This window comes from Pygocentrus nattereri, chromosome 15 (assembly GCF_015220715.1).
Source record: "Pygocentrus nattereri isolate fPygNat1 chromosome 15, fPygNat1.pri, whole genome shotgun sequence".
Lineage (NCBI taxonomy): Eukaryota > Metazoa > Chordata > Actinopteri > Characiformes > Serrasalmidae > Pygocentrus > Pygocentrus nattereri.
Window position 1 is genome coordinate 12,215,394 of NC_051225.1, and position 19,049 is coordinate 12,234,442.

The 19,049-nt window shown below is 40.2% G+C and overlaps 1 protein-coding gene across 20 annotated transcripts in view; it reads left to right on the forward strand.

The window, feature by feature from the left end:
- Positions 1 to 19,049, forward strand: part of mical2a (microtubule associated monooxygenase, calponin and LIM domain containing 2a) — a 60,226-nt gene that overhangs the window by 14,489 nt on the left and 26,688 nt on the right. For all 20 annotated transcript variants that reach the window (XM_017707242.1, XM_017707243.1, XM_017707244.1 and 17 more), the window contains exons 3-12: positions 9,690 to 9,897; positions 10,248 to 10,364; positions 11,863 to 11,964; positions 13,856 to 14,011; positions 14,473 to 14,573; positions 15,126 to 15,383; positions 16,026 to 16,141; positions 16,666 to 16,792; positions 16,879 to 16,969; positions 17,870 to 18,017. In XM_017707242.1, coding sequence (XP_017562731.1) covers positions 9,690 to 9,897; positions 10,248 to 10,364; positions 11,863 to 11,964; positions 13,856 to 14,011; positions 14,473 to 14,573; positions 15,126 to 15,383; positions 16,026 to 16,141; positions 16,666 to 16,792; positions 16,879 to 16,969; positions 17,870 to 18,017 — 1,424 coding nt within the window. The remainder of the gene's footprint in view (positions 1 to 9,689; positions 9,898 to 10,247; positions 10,365 to 11,862; positions 11,965 to 13,855; positions 14,012 to 14,472; positions 14,574 to 15,125; positions 15,384 to 16,025; positions 16,142 to 16,665; positions 16,793 to 16,878; positions 16,970 to 17,869; positions 18,018 to 19,049) is intronic.

A 19,049-nucleotide genomic window follows, 5' to 3' on the forward strand; every position in this document is an offset into this window, starting at 1 on the left:
GGTTGACTTGAATCTAAACGTGTTTTCTATAGGGTGAATACAGTTTGATCAGTTGCAACTTGATCAAAGCTCTCAGCTTCTCTTTTTGCTCATTCTTTCATGTAAATTGTAAAGTCTTGTTATAATGAAGCCACTCAAGGGGAACTATAGCTTTCCGCGTTGCTATTGCTTTTGTTAGTTTGCTGCTGGTTAATTTCTCCATAGGCCTTCTGTGAAACTGTTCAATGTATTCCACTGAAGGGTATACTTTAAAGCCATTTAACAGCTGTCTTTGAACAAAAAGTCTATAATTGTGGATTTTACCATAGCAACAAACAGACTGCAAGCAGCTGGGCTTGAGTCTAAACTACTACAGATAATTTGGAAGGTCAAAATTAACTGTGTTACAAAATATTAGGTGTGCGATATGGAAGAAATATTATATCACAGTACTTCAAGATGTTTTACAATACACAGGATGCATCAGCATATTTAGTTGTAACAGACGAAATAGAACTTTTAGTGCTACATATTAAAAAAATCATTAACCTGCAACTACAATGATGAAATGCACTAAATCCAATTAAAAGGCTTATTTATGCTCACTTTTTATGAAAAATAAAAGGCACGACACAGTCACTGGAGCAATACCCCCCTTGTTGCTGTGGTGGTACCCTCAGGGGTACATGCAAATACCCTTAGATGGGAACATAATTGTACTAGAATCCTTTGAAATTATATTTTCTAAGTTGTATTGATTCCACACACCCTGTCTTGTCTCCCGGTCTTTTATTTTATTGTTCTGTTTTAAAACATTAGGTTACACTGTTTCTACTTTTTATCTGGAAAAACTCATGTAAGGTAAACCATTGGACTTTAAAACCACTGCTGTGCCTTTGAGGGTACACTTACATAGTTTGTACCTATCTAGTAATCATGTACCTGCATACGTAACAGTGTAGAAAAGCACATAATTTGTGATAAAATATCACATATGATAAAATATCATTATATATAGAATATATAAGCACATGAGGAGAAGCACTATATATATATATATATATATATATATATATATATATATATATATATATATATATTCATATATCTATATATTCAAAATAAGCATTTCTGATACAAGCATTTCTGTATGCTCCAGTGGGGTCACAGAGGGTTTCGCTTAGTGTCCCACATCTATCAAAGAGGAACACTCATGCTCACACCTGCACTAGCTTGGACTCCCCCTCATACTTTTTTCTCACAAATTTGTTTGCGTATCTCAGAGTAAGTGTACTGATATGAAACAGAGCTTCTCAGCTTTTATAGACAGTCACCATAATGGCTTCATACACAGACAGCTTCACTCAGCAGATATGATTATTTGAGGTGGTCTGACTGCACGCTGGCTTTTTATGAGGCTCCCCTACAATAAAAGCTTCCATGGACCAGTGCCCAGAGTATTATTAAAGTGAGTCTGAAGCGTTTCAAAATGTCTAGAATTTAACAGGTCCCGTTTGATGCCAGCCATAAATGCCCCACTGACTTTCTTGATGTGAAAGTGAGCAATTATGCAGCGCTTTTGAGGTTGTAATTTACCTCACACTGCTAGAAAGATGGTAATTATACACAGTAGCCCTTTTTGAAGCCTTTCTCTCTTTGATAAGATACAGCACGGCATACTTTAATTACACTTTGACACAGACAGACCAGTATTGGATCATGGATCATTACCAATATTTACACAATGATATGCTGAGGTTGAGGTTGGACTTGGATCAAGATACGTAAGGTAGCATGGGGGTTTTCTAAATATGTCTGTGTCATGATCCTACATGTATGACTTATGAGGTCTTTGCAGGCAATGCTCATTGAGAAAGGAATGATGAATGTTAGAATGTGAGTCCAGAGTGGCACCTGATAAAACATGTCAGTCGTGGTGAATAGTGGGCCTTCTGCCTCTCTCATACTGTCGTGACTTTTTATTTTAAGTGGAGAGCATGACGTAAGTGATTGGTTGCTGTGAAATGTAAAGGAAGGATTGCAGACTGACATGATATCACTCTTCACTCTGCCTCCAAATGCGTGCCAAGTCCCAATCTGCACAGGATATGAGGTCATACTCACACTATCAACCTTCTCAGCAGGACTGAATGCTTTAGTGATGATTTTTTGCTGTTATTTGCTGCCTTTGTTACCATTGCTATGGCTCCCAGTCAGGCTTTGTTACATGGTTTGCTCAGCCACTACAAATACCAAATATGGCAAAATATTTAATGAAGCGAGAGATTATATTCAGCATTTCTCTTGACCACTCATTGCTTTTCATATTCAAATTGCCAGAGAAAAAAGAAGCACTTCCTTAAGAATGATTGGTCTTTCTTAACAGCAGCTTGTCTTTCTTAAGACCAAGTGAACATTCTTTAGGCCAGTCGTTGGTGCCAGAGTTTGGAGCAAGTGTTTGGAAGTGGTTGCATTTTTGCACTTCAATTTTACCAAAAAAAACCCCAGACCACTCTGTCAGCACATGAGGAGAAGCACTGTGTTTCAGATTTCTGTGCTCTTCGTGCTCCAATTATGCTGACAGCTATGACTCTGTGGCTTCATTTTTTCATGATGTCTTTGACTGCAAAGTTTACTCTGACTATTCCAGAGTCACTCCCTTTGTAGGCTTAGACAGGTTCCCTGCATTTCCCTGACTTTCTCCCTTGATTGTTGTGCACAGAGCCGACTGCCTGTCTGTCTGGACTGCCAGCTCATGCTGTTGTTGCTCTCCCGGTGGTCTGCCATGCTTGATTGAGTACGTTATTCTGACTGTGTGATCCAAAGCAGTCTGCCTGCTGCAATCAGACAAGCATGCTGGGATCACATTATGTCTACAGGAAGGCCTTTTTGTTTTCCAAATGCTAGGTTAAGTATGTGTGCGTTAGGGTGTAACGATACAATTTTTAGAAGATAATGTGTTTTTTGTATTGTGATAAACTTTTAAAATTGAATCATTATTTTATTTCTTAGTCAAAAATCCAATTACAAAAACAAACCCATAATATCTGGTGATATTATACCCCTAGTTAGGTTTATCTTGCTCTTGTGGGCACACAGTATATGTGAAAATATGTACAGCATGTCCTGTGCCCCGTAAATGACCAATCGATTTTGCCAAAATTCTCTTCTTTCAGTATATACTGGGCTTAACCTTAGGTAAAACTTACTTAGGCATGGTCTTTACCAGTCATAAGGCTGAAGTGGACACCACAAAACAAAATTATGCATTCCGCACCTTTTTAAGCCAGAGAACATTACAGAGCAAAGGCTAACAGCCAAGTGAAAGCTAAGCTAATATGCATAACTATCAAACCAGCTTATCAGTCTGTCTACCTGCCTGTTGACCATTTGTCCAGGGGTCATGCCAGCATCCTGTGTGTGTGCCAGATAATGTTTTTTGTAAACTTTGGACATAATGTGGTAGCATAAATGATACAGTGTACATGCAGATGACTTTTTCTCGTTTCTCTTTGCTTGTGCTATTGTGTTTTGTTCTGCTTTAGTGGCATACCAGAGTGGAAGTGTTGGATAGATGCATGTCAATCAAGCCTGCACATTAGAATAATAGATCTCGCTCAGACAGGTCTCAGAAAGTATGATTAGTGAGTTTAGCTGGTTTTTGATTAAGTTTTTTACTCAATAAATTGAAGTATGCACAGAGCGAATGGTTTTCAGGATTCGTACAGTCATGAAAAACCTGGAAAAGTCATGGAATTTGAAAATAGCAATTTTCAGGCCTGGATAAATTTTGGAAAGATAAATAAAGCCAGTAGGTTTTGTAAAAGTCATGGAAATTTGCTTCACAAATACCTGTATATGTAGTTCAGTTAATCGACTGGGAAAATGTATGTTGGTTAAGCAATAGTTTAATGTTTGAAAGGATCAGTGTTCTTTGTGGTAACGTCAGACTCCAAGCTGAGTTACAGTTTGTACTTTGACGAGGTGTAAATCTGCACAATGCCAAGGAAATGCCTATTTAATAATGGTTGGCTTCATTTGGACAAATATAAGGCATGGCTTGAGAAAGAGCAGGACCCTGGACATGCAAAATGTGCAAAGTGTAGTAAAACGTTTGACATTTCAAACATGGGAGAAGCAGCGCTAGCTAGCCATGCTAAAGGAGCTAAGCGCCAGGCTGCTGCTTCTGTGCACGAATAAACTCTCAACCCCATCACTGGCTTTTTCACCCAAGTGACCAGGGTGACGCCCTCTGCCACCTGCATTGCTTCCCTGTTGTTCGAATAAGGCACCATTTTGAGTGCTGTGTCCAGAAATGAAGCCCTGACTGCAGAGGTACTGTGGGCACTAAAGGTGGCTGATTAACTATTCCTACAAGTCATGTGAAAACACAAGCCGGTTTTTTCAAGCCGTCTTCCCTGATAGCCAGATAGTTGCCAGATTTGTGTGTGGTGAACGCAAGTGCTCATATACTTGTACCTTTGGTCTAGCTCCTTTTTTTAAGAAGCTGACCTTGTCCAAAGTTTCAAAGCAAAGATGGTATGTCATGTTATTTGATGAAAGCCTGAACCACTATTTACAGGCTAAACAGTTAGACATATATTAAATAAATGTTTACTGTATCACATAGTGTGTCATTCATTTTAATTAAGATACACTGTGATAAATTTTGAGAGATTTTTATTCTTATTTTTCATGCCTACACAGATATTTCAGAGAATGCATTGTCATTAAAATTTGCCCCGGGGGCATGGAAAAGTAATGGAAATTTATTGGTAAAAATGTGTATGAATATGTGTATGGGGCAGTCATGGGCTGAAGGTTAGGGAACTGGCCCTTTGACCGGAAGGTCGCTGGTTCAATCCCCAGCACCGACAGTCCATGACTGAGGTGTCCTTGAGCAAGGCACCTAACCCCCAACTGCTCCCTGGGCACTGCGGATTGGACTGCCCACTGCTCCGGGCAAGTGTGCTCACTGCCCCCTAGTGTGTGTGTGTGTGTGTGTGCTCACTAGTGTGTATGTGGTGTTTCACTTCACAGATGGGTTAAATGCAGAGGGACTATGTTGAGGGACTAATAAGGGTCACTTGATCTTAACCCTGGGTTTTGGGCATAGAGCAAGGTATTTTTTTACTTTCATGACTGTCTCCTTTAGAATTATCATGGAGTATATTGTAATCAAACAGTGGAAATTATTTCAATTTATGTCAGTATGTCTGTAACATGGAGCAATGAGGCAGACGCATGTGCTGAGATAAGCCCAAGGTCATATATCCAACACGAAGTGATCCGGGGACAGGCATGATGGGATAAACACTAAACAGGGTCCAATGGTTCAAACAGTGCAAACATGACAAGCAAACAACAACCAGCGAACAGTAAGGACAAACACAGGGATTAAATAACAAAGGGTAAACAAGGGACAGGCAGGAAACAGGTGAAAACAATCATGGGCGGAGACATGAAACGAGGGGCTGGACTAAACCAAAAACAAAACAAAGGGGAGTAGTGGGAGGAGCCAACCGTGACAGTGTCTAACGTCACTCATTTTTTTAATGGAATTAACTCCAACCACATTCAATTCACACTACATGTTGTTTTCCAATCATTACATACAAAAAAAATTTTATTATGCATTTGTAGTATGTATGGCTATGTTCACACAATGAGCCTTATTGTTTAATTCAGATTTTTTGCTTTCTAACTCAACGTTTCACAGTTGTGTAGGGAAGTGTCTCAAATCTGTCATTACTGTGAAAAAGGAACCATGTGCGTCATGAAGAACAAACCATCAGAACAAGCCGTCGTTGCAAAGATAATTCTTGGAATTATCTATTACTGGAATAATATGCAGGAGAAAAAGGGTTAGAAGCATTTACTGCAGCATTTGCTGGCAATAATGTCAGGTTCAGCACTTCTGAATGGTGGTGTATGGGCAGTGAACAAAACATCAGTTCCCATCTGAGCGTTCTCACAAAAATGGCCATGATTTGAAAATATCAGCTCTGAAAAATCAGATCTGCATCACATTAATTTTAAAAATCAGGCTTGTAGTGTAGATGTATAACATAGTGAGAGAGTATAAAGGGAGTTGACCTCCAGGGAGATGGATTCCTATCAGTAGAAGCTTACCAGGATGTAAAGTGGTTATGGGTCCAGTGGGCGCCACAACTTTGATCAGGAAGCATCATGAGTCAGGTCATGCATGCCAATTCCTGTTCTGCAGACTTTTCCATGTGATAAGAGGCAAGAGGCTGCCCTGTGGTGGGATAGTGTCTAACTGACACTGACCCGGGCCATGTGGAGCTCCAGCTGCACCATTCATAAAGTGCAGATTCTATCCTTCTGATGACATGGCCAGTATTATATGTTCTTTATTTATGAGAGCATAGAGGATTAAACTGAATTTCTGTACTTCTCCCTCATAATCTACAGTGATCTCACAGTTCCCCAATCCATCTTAATTAGTAGATGGAGAACCCCTAAACCAATACTAGATCAGTACTTGAAAAACAGCTTAGGAAAGAGATCGGCACTGATTAAAAAAGGAAACACCACACCTCCGCTCGCTCTCCCTGCTGAGTTCAGAGCCTGAGAGAAGATGAGCCAAAACAATAGAGCTCTCTCTTTGATAGTATCAGCTCTGATTGATAGAACTTTTCATTAGACATTTCACACAGCCGCGACTCTGAGGCAATACAAAAGAGAAAAGAATTGTATTTACTCTGTGTGTTTTAGCTAACGCAGGCTACACACACACACACACAAAAAGAAAGATTTATGGCCATCATAAACATTGAGCAAACATTTAGCATAAAACTTATTTAAAAAACAATTAATAAGTATGCTTATTAATATTCATTAGAAGCAACCCAATTTGGATAAATTCCAAACTGATTTAATTGAATTGTATAAGACCTGTTAGATTTTTCCACTAAATCTATTCAAATGTTCGTAAATGTGAAGATGTTTAGAACACGATACAATTTGTCCTGTGAACATTCTTCTCTTGAATATCACTTGATCCTCCGATTTACGTAGTTGTTAAAGTATTGTAATATAAATATTGCTACATGTGAGCTAAAGCTACTGCGCACTGAATTCCCGTTATTAGACTGGCAGCCTCCTTGAGCGGGTTTTGGCAGTGTACATTTCCATGTTGAGACTGAGGGCAGAGAGAAGTCAGAACAAAGTCACCAGGTTTTCCTGCAGTTCTCTGTTCGTCATCTGATGCTCACTGAGACATGATAGATCTCTCCTTTTAGCTTGCATTTGAAAAGATCTGCAAACGTCGCTGCACTCATCCATTTATAGACTCAGCTTAATATCACTGCTTACCACTGATAAACTGATGGAGGCTCTCAGGATATCCTGATTATTATTTTAATGCCAGTAACATTTTACTCAGGGCATTTTCTCAGGACATTCGCAAGCTTTTTGTTCCATTTAAGGTGGAACGGGAACATTTAAACAAGAAGCTGCGAAAAAAGAAGGACCATTCAGCCTCGTAGTTTTAACATGGGTAGTATAAGGAGTTTTAGGCTACCAAAATATCCCACCTAGAGCTTTTATTTATGACTATATACGTAAATATGCACTACAGTAGAACGTTTCGATAAGATAGCACAGTTTCGTATAGCATAGTGACATCAAATTTATGTGCAGTAGCTTTAGCTCGCATGTAGCAATATTACCTCATATAAACCTCATAATTCAGAGGATCCATTGGTAATAAGGAGAAAAACGTTCACAGGACAGTGCCTATCAGGTTCTGAACATTTTTTTAAACCCGGGGCGATAGTGGGCAACTTTTTGAAAACCCTATTCATTCTGGCCATAGAGAAATGAGGCTTAGACCTGGAGATTCTGATATGGGCATAACGAGGACTACAGTATGACACAGGACTGCAGTGGTCTGTGCAATATTAACAGGAAACGCATCATTCAGCTGGCATGGTGGACATGAAATGGCTTTTTTTGTTTTTACAGCCTCCTTCCATCCTTTGTTATACAGTGCAACTGCAATGAAATAGTGATGCACATTAACTTAATTTGTGTTTTTAATGGTTTTGACCAAATATTAATGTTTCATTTAACTTATTTTGAGAGATTCTCTAGACAAACACCAGTGAACTAGCTAGCTAGCATCCTTGCCAGGTCTGCTGTCATGGTAACAGGTACAAAAGGTAGATTAAATAAATGATGGCAGTGATTTGTTGTGAAGCTTTATATAAAGATATATTCCGTTAATTTTGAGTGTTTCAGTTTGAGTGTACAGCCATGTGAGAGAAAGCATACCTGGGCTGCTCTTTGCCCCAGTCTGTGTTTTTGGTAGAAGGGTGCTTTAGCTTTCATCACTGTTTATGCAGAGAGGAGCCGAGACAGGTCCATGCAGGCAGAGCCTCTGGCCCACCTGTGCCTGCAACCTGGAACCATAACTGTAGTGGGCTCTTCCCTAAGCTCCTTTTGCAGTTTTTTCTTGCTATTTCTAATCCCCTCTGTTTCTGCCCTTACCTTCTCTATCTTTCTGTCTCTGTCTTTTTCTTTGTCTTTCTTTGTCTGCTTATCATTCTCCTTTCTCTCACATTTAGTCCCTTTCACTGTCCCTTGCTTTTGAGAGGGCACACATTTTGATTTGTCAGTTTGCAAGCCAATTTTAGGAGAGTTTGGGCAGCTCGAACCTTTGGCTCCATAAGAAGCCACTGTGGACAGAGCTGGGGACAGACAGAACAGGCACTCTGACCTACACAAACATGATAAGATCCATTGGTCTTCAGGGACTGAAGCACAATGTTGTGATACAGTACTGATTCAAATTAATGTGCCCTTGAATCCCTGCTGCTCTGGGGCCATTCATACAATTTGACAGGAAGTGTGGAGCACTGTACAAATATGTTTGCATCGCTGTAGCAGTGTTACTTTTGCTTGGGTTCAGTTAACCATATCCTGATAATATGTGTGTAATTTCAAGGAAAGGGAGGAAATGAAAGCATCAAAAAGAAAAAAACATCAAACTGGACCAGAACATCTGGATTTGCATGGCTAAGAGAAACAGGCTTCACTGGCAGGGTCTGTTGAATGACTAAAGACTAGGTTAGTAAAAAGATGAGATGTGCAATAAACCCCCTTTGGTCTTTCATCCCTGCACCAGGGGGAATGAAGTCATCACCACAGCATGCATTCTCAGACATGTTCTGTAACCTGAAAATCTGACTTCATGGGTTCTTCTGGTGCTGATCCACCAAGCATGACTTTGATATGATAGGGCTGTAATTACAGTTTAAAGTGGAAGTGATCGCACATGTGCCTCTGGCGTTTTTGGCTGGTATAGTGTCACAGTATGGTAAACAGCCACAATCTCTTTCCTCAGAGTTGGTCTTTAAATATTTTGGTCTCTGTAGCACAGGCTCTTCTAAAAGTGGGTCAGACCTCTGCAAATGCCACCAAATCAAATAAACTACTTGATATTCAAACAAGAAAAAATTTTAACAGCCATACAGTAAAAACGCAAAAACACTTCTCAAGGGGAGTTAAAGATATTGCAGCCTTGTAGGTCACCACCATTACTTTTTCAAGGTTTTATATCCTCAAGTGTGAAAATCTATATTAAAAACTTCAGCCTGTGGTTCATAGACACATTTTTTCTGCATTGCTGTATTGTTATTTCCTTGCCCTCTCGGTCCCTTAGTTTTTGCTGTTCACATTTGCAGTGTCTGATAATTGGAGGAGGCCCTTGTGGTTTGCGGACCGCTATTGAGCTGGCTTTACTAGGGGCTAAAGCAGTAGTGATCGAGAAGAGAGACACATTTTCCAGGAACAATGTTCTCCACCTCTGGCCCTTCACCATCCATGACCTCAGAAACCTGGGGGCAAAAAAGTTTTATGGGAAGTTCTGTGCAGGGGCCATAGACCATATCAGTGAGTACTCTGCAGTATATTCAACATACTATATTTCATAATACAAAAGAAGTTCATGTTTTTATGGGGAAGTAATTCTCTTCACTTCCCTGTTTGAGTCTTTTGTTAACCATTCATTTCATTGTTTGTTTTCTTAGTAAGTTTACCTTGAATGTCTTGGTATCCGTTCATATTATAAATGATGAGTTTAAGATTCAAGGTTCAAAGTGTCATAAACAAGATGGTCAACGTCCCCGAAAGAAGAATGAATCCTGTGTTCACTCATATGTGTTTTGTTTTTGTGTGCGTTACCATGCACTGTTAGCATGCTTGTGGGGGCTAATGGTTCTTGTCCTGGGTATGTTTGTCAGGTATTCGGCAGCTCCAGCTCATGCTCCTCAAGATTGCTCTACTTGTAGGGGTCGAGTTCCACATCAATGTGGAGTTCGTAAAGCTCTTGGAGCCTCCAGAGGATCAGGAGAATGAGGGTGAGTCTGTCTCTACAAGGGCCAAACCACAATAAAACATGAATAGTTTCTTGTCTGACTAATCAGACACTTCAAAAAGCCATTCATCTGATATCATGCTGTGTGCTCTCATATGATAACCTACCAAACTTGTTTGTCTATTCGTCTACTATAATTAACCTCAGTAGCTGTTATTTCTACTTTTATCACAGAGAAAATCATGAAATTTCTCATAAGAATGGTTTGGGTTTAGTTAACATCTGTAATGTTTTCATGTGTGCTCAGTTTGAGAGTCCAGAGAGCTGTCAGTTTTCCCTTAGCACCTACAACTCCCTCACCTCTGCCTCACTTTTATCTGTAAGACAATGGTAGGACTGAACAGAGGACTTCCTCTTTGGCTCACTGCATAAACCATCACTATGACAACCACCCAACAGCAGCCCTGCTGTTAATGTCATTTTTAATGCCCATGGAAAAGTTCTCTGTTTTTAGTCAGCGGTCTCCTCCCAGGTTCTGTTATTATTTTATGGCAGAAGAGCGTGCACATACTCAGTACACATGGCAATGGGTTTTTCCCTTTTAGAAGAACGAGAGATTATTACATCAGCTAAATTAAGACCTGATGATTATGAGCAGATCAATGTAGTTAGAAACATGTCTCCCAGGTCCACTTGCAATTTGCTTCCAGATGTGGTTATGCTTTCATGTGTAAACAGGTCCTTTAAGTAGCTGCTCCACTACATAAGACTGTTCCTTAGGGACTCAGTTGATTGGACTCCCACACTAAGGACATTAGATACCTCTTTCTCTCTGACGAAGACGTCAGTGAACTGATAAAAAACAAGAGGGCTTTCTAATTTAAGAACCTTCAGCTACTGTGACCTTATTCCATGGCCTTGAGAAGAGATGCATGTTTCCAGTGGTGCAGTCCAGTTGTATCACGTACCACTGTCAACCTCAGGTCTTTTTATAGTGAGGCTCTGTTTTGCACTGAGTTTGTGGTGTTGATGTGTTAAAACGCAGTGATTTAATGTGGTGAACTCAATATGTTGCTCCTCATGTGTCTTACATAATTTAGTAACTATGTAACGTGCTAAGCAGGGTTTTGTAATCTAGTACATTCTTCTTATATTTTGCAGTTTCTCATTTTTGTTCAGTTGTATGCAGCTATGAAAGCACAAATCTGAGGTGGCAAAATTAGTTCATTTGCTTTTTTAACTTTTTTAAGGTGTCAGTAGCTCCTGAAAAATGACTACGTGAGCTCAGATAAATAAAAATTGTCCACCTCTGTCATCTAAAGGTGTTACAGCACCAGTCAGACGTTTTGCAGAATACAATTTTACATTCTGTTTGTTACACACAACTGTAAAATAACAGTTGTTATATAATGTAAAAATTGTTACAGACCTAGTACAGATGAACATGCATGCTTTTATCAACCTTCATTTTAAACTCTGTTTATGGTCAGCACTATGGGCAGGCTTTATGGACCCCTAAAGAATGTGTTCATGTCCTGCAGGGCCCGGTTGGAGGGCGGAGATCCGACCAGCAGATCACCCTGTGGCGAACTTTGATTTTGATGTAGTGATTGGGGCTGATGGGAGACGGAACACTCTCGAAGGTTGGTGAATCAGTGAAAATTCTTAAATTAACGTGTCCTACACTACAAACACTCATGTGCATCCCATGCATTTACACAGTAACCAAGTGGCTATAATTATCTTTGCTCTATAAATACAGGCAAAATGTTCCAGAGTAACTAAAACAGCTTAGAATATGATACCGTAGCATGGCAACACAAATAGCTTGTCACATGGCCTTTCAGCAGCATCTGAGTATGTTTTTGTTGACCATGTATTCATAATAAGCTACGGCACTTCATAAAAATGAGCTCCAGAACAATCTGTAAGATCTGCCTTCACAAAATAAAGTCTTCAGACAGAATTCAGGACACACTCTTGCCATTCACTCCTTATCAGCAGCAGAGCTTAAATGATTATGACTGAGAGAAACTTGGCTGTTGCTCTTGGCCATAAGCCCTTGCCATTTCAACTGGATTGTTTCATCCGAGAATGCTAGAAAGCCATAAAATCAAGTCCTACTCTGTAAAATGATAGCCAATGATGTCATCAAGCCCTTGCCAAATGCGAGGTTACACATGAAATCACTGGATCAGTGTGCGTTCCTAAATAGCGCCGTGGGCTGAGTCTTGTTGGCCGCTACTCAGCTGTTGATGCTTGCCTGTTGGACTCTTTCCCCCCCACACCCGTCATCTTTGTACCTATCTCCAAACAGATGCTTATTCCAAATAAGGTAATTCTTGGGCCTCTCTGAATGATGAGCCCTTTAGCTCATTGCACAATTATGAGTAACTTTTTAAGGGGGGGAAACATGCTTCTTCAGTTCATCCTGTGCAGTAACTGGGCTTGTGGAAGTTAAATATGTCCTTCTCTAAGGGTGCACGGTCGTGTGAGGGGAGCACCGCTGCATTTGGAGACTGTGATGGGGTGCGTGTGTGGGCAAGGTGACGTCTCTATGAACTAACACGACAGTTATGGGACAGCTGTGGCCAGTGATCAGCTGCCAGCCAGGCCTGAGAGGCACTTTGTAGAGCCTCATACATTATTTTGCAGGACAGGAGACTAGAGACTGTTTGTCCTCCTTGCTGTACTGATCTACTGACCCAGACCTGCGAGGTAATGAGGACACGCACTTTAACACACACTATTAAAATAAGTCCTGCATACTGAAATTGTATGGAACTGAACAGTCTGTTCTGTGGCTATTTCTTTCGTCAGGCAGTGAAGAAAATATGCTGTTTTCCATCCCAAAGGTTCTGATAGATCTGTTTAGTGTGTTGCTTTAGGTCTCATAGCTTGAAACTACTCGTACCTTTGTGGTGAAGCCAAGCTTGTCTGAGCCTAAAATAACCAGCCTGTGATTTAGGCAGCAGCAGATTTCCCTTGGATTAGTGTGCCTCCGCCTGGCAGGAAGAAAAAAGTGCCACATCACTAGCTTCCATTCTATCTCTGTCTTTCTCTCTACCTCTCTCTCTGTCTCTCTCTGTGTCCCTCCCTCTCCCTTCCCCTCGTTGTCTCCCTCATGCCGTATGTCTCTTGCCCTTTCTCCCTCCCTCTCTCTCTTGGTCTCCCTTCTTCATTCCCTCTCTCTCCCTCACCTCTCCTTCTCTCTCCCTGTCTCCCTATGTCTCTCTCCTTCTCTCTCAGTCTCTCTTCCTCATTTCCCCTCTCTCCCTCTATCTCCCTTTTTCTCTCTCTCTCCCTGTCTCCCTTCCTCCCTGTGTCTCTCTCCCTCTCTCCCTCCCTCTCTCTCTCTCAGTCTCTTGGTTGCTTAGTTGTTTTCTTGTAGAGTCTCTTTCTCTTTGTCTCTGTCTGTCTTTCTACTACTCTTTTGCTCTATAACCAGCGCCCAAAGCAGAATTTGACCTCAGTGCCTTCTTTCCTGCCATGTCCCCCAGTATTAACCCCACTTCTCTCTGTCCTGTCTCTCAGGGTTTCGACGGAAAGAGTTCCGTGGGAAACTGGCCATTGCCATCACAGCTAACTTCATCAACAGAAACACAACAGCAGAGGCCAAAGTGGATGAGATCAGTGGTGTGGCCTTCATCTTCAACCAGAAGTTCTTTCAGGACCTCAAACAGGAAACAGGTGAGAGTAAAAAAAAGACAATATCAGCTGAAAGTGTTTCTATAAGATGACACCGGTTTCCAGCAGTATTTTTACCTGCTAGCATTAATTTTTATTTTTCCATCTCCCGTTCCATTCACATCACTGTGAGAAAGATGTTCTCTCTGTTATTTATTCTCTTACTGTTATTTATGCAAAGGTATTTATGCCTTTCCTGCCAGCCTTTTGCACAGGTCCAAATACATTAGGTTTGTGTACCTGTTATTACTAGCCTCTATTACAGCTGAATTCCTTAGTAAATCCTCTCTCAAATAAGTGATCACCCCAGCAGAAGCATTGCTGTGCAATTGGAAATAATACAAAAGAACAGATTATATGATTTACAATAGACATCACAAATCATATAATTTATTATTCTGAAAGCTGAGACATCCATTCTCCTTTGAATGATACATCTTCTAACGGTTGTGTCTCTGACGCAGGCATTGATTTAGAGAACATTGTGTACTATAAAGACAACACACACTACTTCGTCATGACGGCTAAGAAGCAGAGCCTTCTGGATAAAGGAGTCATCATTCATGTGAGTAGTGGCTCTGGCTCGCTGAACAGCCAAGAGGAAGTGGTTTAAGGAAGGTGTGGCATAGTGTATGGTGACTGTTTTGTTATTGTAACCTGCCAGTGTAAGAGACTATGGGCATGCGCTCTTATAAACATAGCAAAGAGGGCATAAACATTTTTAAGGACAACATATTTCACCACCTTACGATCTCAGTCTCTCTGTTTCTGTTTTTATTCTCACTCATGCTAACTTACAAATAAGCCCTCTCATGCTCTGTGGAATTTAGAGCTCACCACTGATGCACAGTTTAGACGGACACTCCTGACTCACTCAAGGGTGGTCAGTTTAGAGAAATTGTCCAACCTAGTCTGTCTCCTATTTGCACTTCATCGAGCAAACCAGTTCCTTCTCGTAGTCTTTTGGAAAGAGTGATGCCAGGAAAAGTTCCTGTTTTTGAGTGATATCTGACTGCTTCTGTAGTTTCATTTAAGATTTAAAAAATATGTTAAAAAAGCAGCTTCCCCTGAAGTGATAACAGCATCATGATAATGTGGTGTGTTCTGGCTGAAACAGGACTATATAGACACAGATGCTCTGCTGAGCAGTGAAAATGTGAACCAAGAAGCTCTACTAAGCTATGCTCGGGAGGCTGCTGACTACGCCACCCATTACCAGCTGCCCACACTGGACTATGCCATGAATCACCTTGATCAGCCAGATGTAGCCATGTTCGACTTCACATGCATGTATGCCTCAGAGAATGCTGCACTGGTCAGAGAGAGGTTTGGCCATCAACTGCTGGTGGCACTGGTGGGAGATAGTCTGCTGGAGGTGGGTTGATGAACCTGGGTCAGTGACATATAAGACATTTAAAAATGGTAACTTAAATATTTGAAATTGAAAAAAATAAATTAAAAAATTGTTAAAAAGGATGTGATGTGCAAGAATCGTGATTTTTTTATATTTAATAATGGTATATTTTCATTATGAAAGAGGAGAATCAATTGTACCATTCAGATGTCACAACCACACGTTAATGACTACTGTAAATGGGTATAAATTAGTCTTTGTACTTGGACACCCATATGTGTGTGTGTGTGTGTGTGTATAATAATTTTACATGTTATGATTTATTTCAAACATAAAATTATGCCAAAATCTACTTAGAATATTTTGTTACTAAATCACATTTTAAAATAGTTCAATGGTTTTATATTTTGATTGGATGTTAGATGGAATAATTAAAATGACTTTTAATTGAAGTAATTAAAAATATATCCACATAAAAGAAGTATTGTAGAATATTGTGATATGTATCTTGTATTTAGTATTTTATAGGAAAATAATTGACTTGGACACAAAAAATGTACATCATGTAACCTGCTGTATGAGCACTTTGTCTTTAAGTGATCAGGTTTGATTATTTGATGAGTTTGATGTCTAACTTTTTGGTATTTTTCTTTGTGTCCATAGCCTTTTTGGCCTATGGGTACAGGCTGTGCCCGTGGCTTCCTGGCAGCTTTTGACACAGTGTGGATGATCAGGAGCTGGTCACAGGATAGAAACCCACTGGAAGTGCTGGCAGAGAGGTTGGGGCAGTTGAAAGAAAATATGCATGCCACATTGTACCTTCATAGTCATAGTACATCCACCATGTACCTGTTTTCAGTGGCCGTTTTAGCAGCTTCATAGGTTCACTGACTGTAGCCCGTCTGTTTCTGCACAATTTATCAGCAGGCCTCTACCTTGTCCATAGGACCATCATGAGCCCACCAATGACCAGATTGGACCTTTCTCAGCACAGTAGTGACACTGACACGGTAGTGGAATTTAAGTTGGTGTTACACTTGCTGTATCAGATGCTGCAGCATTGCTTAGGTTTTTAAACACCTCAGTGTCACTACTGTGTTTATGATAGTCAGCAAGTCAAAAGTGGTAATGTGGTCAAAAACTGATTAAAGACTAGAGGATGACTTAAACTATGCAGGTACCAATGAGCTATTTTCTCGTATTATACGCATTCAAAGTATACAAACTAAGTAGTTGTGTCTAATAAAGTGGACGGTAGGTAATTGTAAGCACACTTACACAGAGGCATGCCTTTCTTCTTCAGGGAGAGTCTTTACCGATTGCTACCTCAAACTACACCTGAAAATATTGCGAAGAACTTTGATCAGTACACCATAGATCCTGGAACACGTTATCCAAACCTTAACTCCAACTGTGTCAGACCACACCAGGTGAGATGACCTTTTGTTTTAACAGTTGATACTTGAACATCACACCATTTACACCCGTTCTCAACATTTAAACCTGCTCTGCACAGGTCCGTAACTACTACATATGTGGGGAGCTGAAGTCCTGCTCTTTGGAGCGAGCTGCTACTATACGGCGCCCAGTTAACCTGGCACGACGAGGTCAGCATAATCATTCTTTACTTTGCGCCCCATTCCATGTTTGGATGTTGTCGCATGCAAACTGGCACATGTTTGGCAAAAGAATGTAGAGAAATCTCCAGGCATAATTAAATGTTCAAGTCATTCTGTTCCCCAGATTATTTTCACGCCAAGAACATTCCCAAAATAGCATTATGGGTGTGGTTCTCTAATGTGTGGGATTGTTTTTACTAGTGGAGCCACACTGGGAGGAAGGCTTTTTCAGAAAACTCCCATCGTAGTTGGTGGCCTCTCTGTACATAAAGCTGCCAGAAATGTCTGTTCATGCTGTTGGAAAACCACATCATATGTCTCATCTCGTATATTTATTCAGTTCCACTTATGCTGAACCCAAAACAATGCTTTTTAAAAGTGTGTTGTACAGCTTTTAGGCTGGCAAAAGGCTACAAACCAAAACTGAACTTGAACTGTATGGAAGCCAGATAGACACAATACAGTATAATTACAAAACTGTATGCTAATATATCCATCCATACACAAAATTCAACAAACATACAACAAAATCTTTTTTGTTCAACCCCAACTGGTGCCCATAGGCATGACCTACATCAGTTTTAGCTTTTTTACTGAAATTATATAGGATTTTGCTACAATTTGACTAAAACTTTAGTCTTAAAAATAACATGAAATAAAATATTGGTGGCAAATTTAAATAGCAGGAGCTCATAAAGCAAAAAGATAAGACAACTCAAAACTAGTTACAGGGAATGGATTTAGTCTCTGCTCTTTCCTATCTTCTATCACTTAATGGTGAATCTACAGCTTCACAGCTTGTTTTGTGTGTGTGTGTGTGTGTGTGCGTGTGTGTGTGTGTGTGTGTGTGTGTGTGTGTGTGTGGACATTTTTGGGTTTGTGTTATAGAGTCTGAGATCAGACCCAGCAGGTTGCTGACCTGGTGTCAGAAGCAGACGGAGGGCTATAAGGGCGTGAGTGTGACTGACTTGAGCTCATCATGGAGGAGTGGCTTGGCTTTCTGTGCTCTCATCCACCGGTTCAGAGCACATCTCATGTAAGATTGCACAGCTTTTTATCATAGAAATTGCCTTAAAGAGGAATTCCACTGTTCCACCATAGTAGAGCAGAGCATGTAAGTAGTGCAGAGTCGGGAGTACAGCGATAGAATTTTTGCTTTTAGCGTGAAGCGGCTTTTCAGAAAGCTGGAGCTACAGTGTTTTCTTTCATTCCACAATTGCTCTATTCCATGAGCCGGACACTGCTTTTTTCACCCTGACTTCCTCTGTGTGACATGAGTGATGCGGCAATGACTCTACAGCTGGCACATCATGGCACTGATCACAACAAAGCACTAAAGATATTGCACACAATTTGTGTGTCATCTGTTTCGTTGCACCAGTGATAAAGAAGATCGCCTTAAAAGCTTGTGCTTTTGTAGTTTTCTGGCTTGTGTTTGGGCTTCAACCCTAAACTTTCTGAAAAAAAACCTGTGTAGCACAGAATGTTTTTCTGTTTTTTTTTTTTTTAAATTTTTTTGTTTAATAATGGCCATAAATGATAGAATTCATGAAATGAAGTGCACAGTGTCTTGTAAATACATTCTGGGCATTAAATACATATCAATGGGCCATATCAAGCGGACATGGAGGGTAACAAGGGTTTCGCTGAAGTGTGAGCAAGGAGTGAAAAATATAAAACCTGGAGTTGGAATGGAGTGATTACAGAAATGCTTTGGGCCAGGAGAGGAAATGTCTTCCTCAGCACTCCACTCATATGATTTATGGTAAAGAAATGTACCAGCTTGGATTTAATTACAGCGGTGGTGATTGGAAGCAGGGGTCACAATGTCTACAGCACAAATATAGCTATTTTATCTACTATCCAGAACCACCAATGAACCTACATGTGTGCTTTTGAGTTTTTATATCACTCTGCTAAGTTAGTTATTTCATATATATATATATATATATATATATATATATATATATATATATATATATGTGTGTGTGTGTGTGTGTGTGTGTGTATACACTGTTAGTAACTTACATGTTAATTTCATTATAGTTACAGAAGCATTTATAGTGAT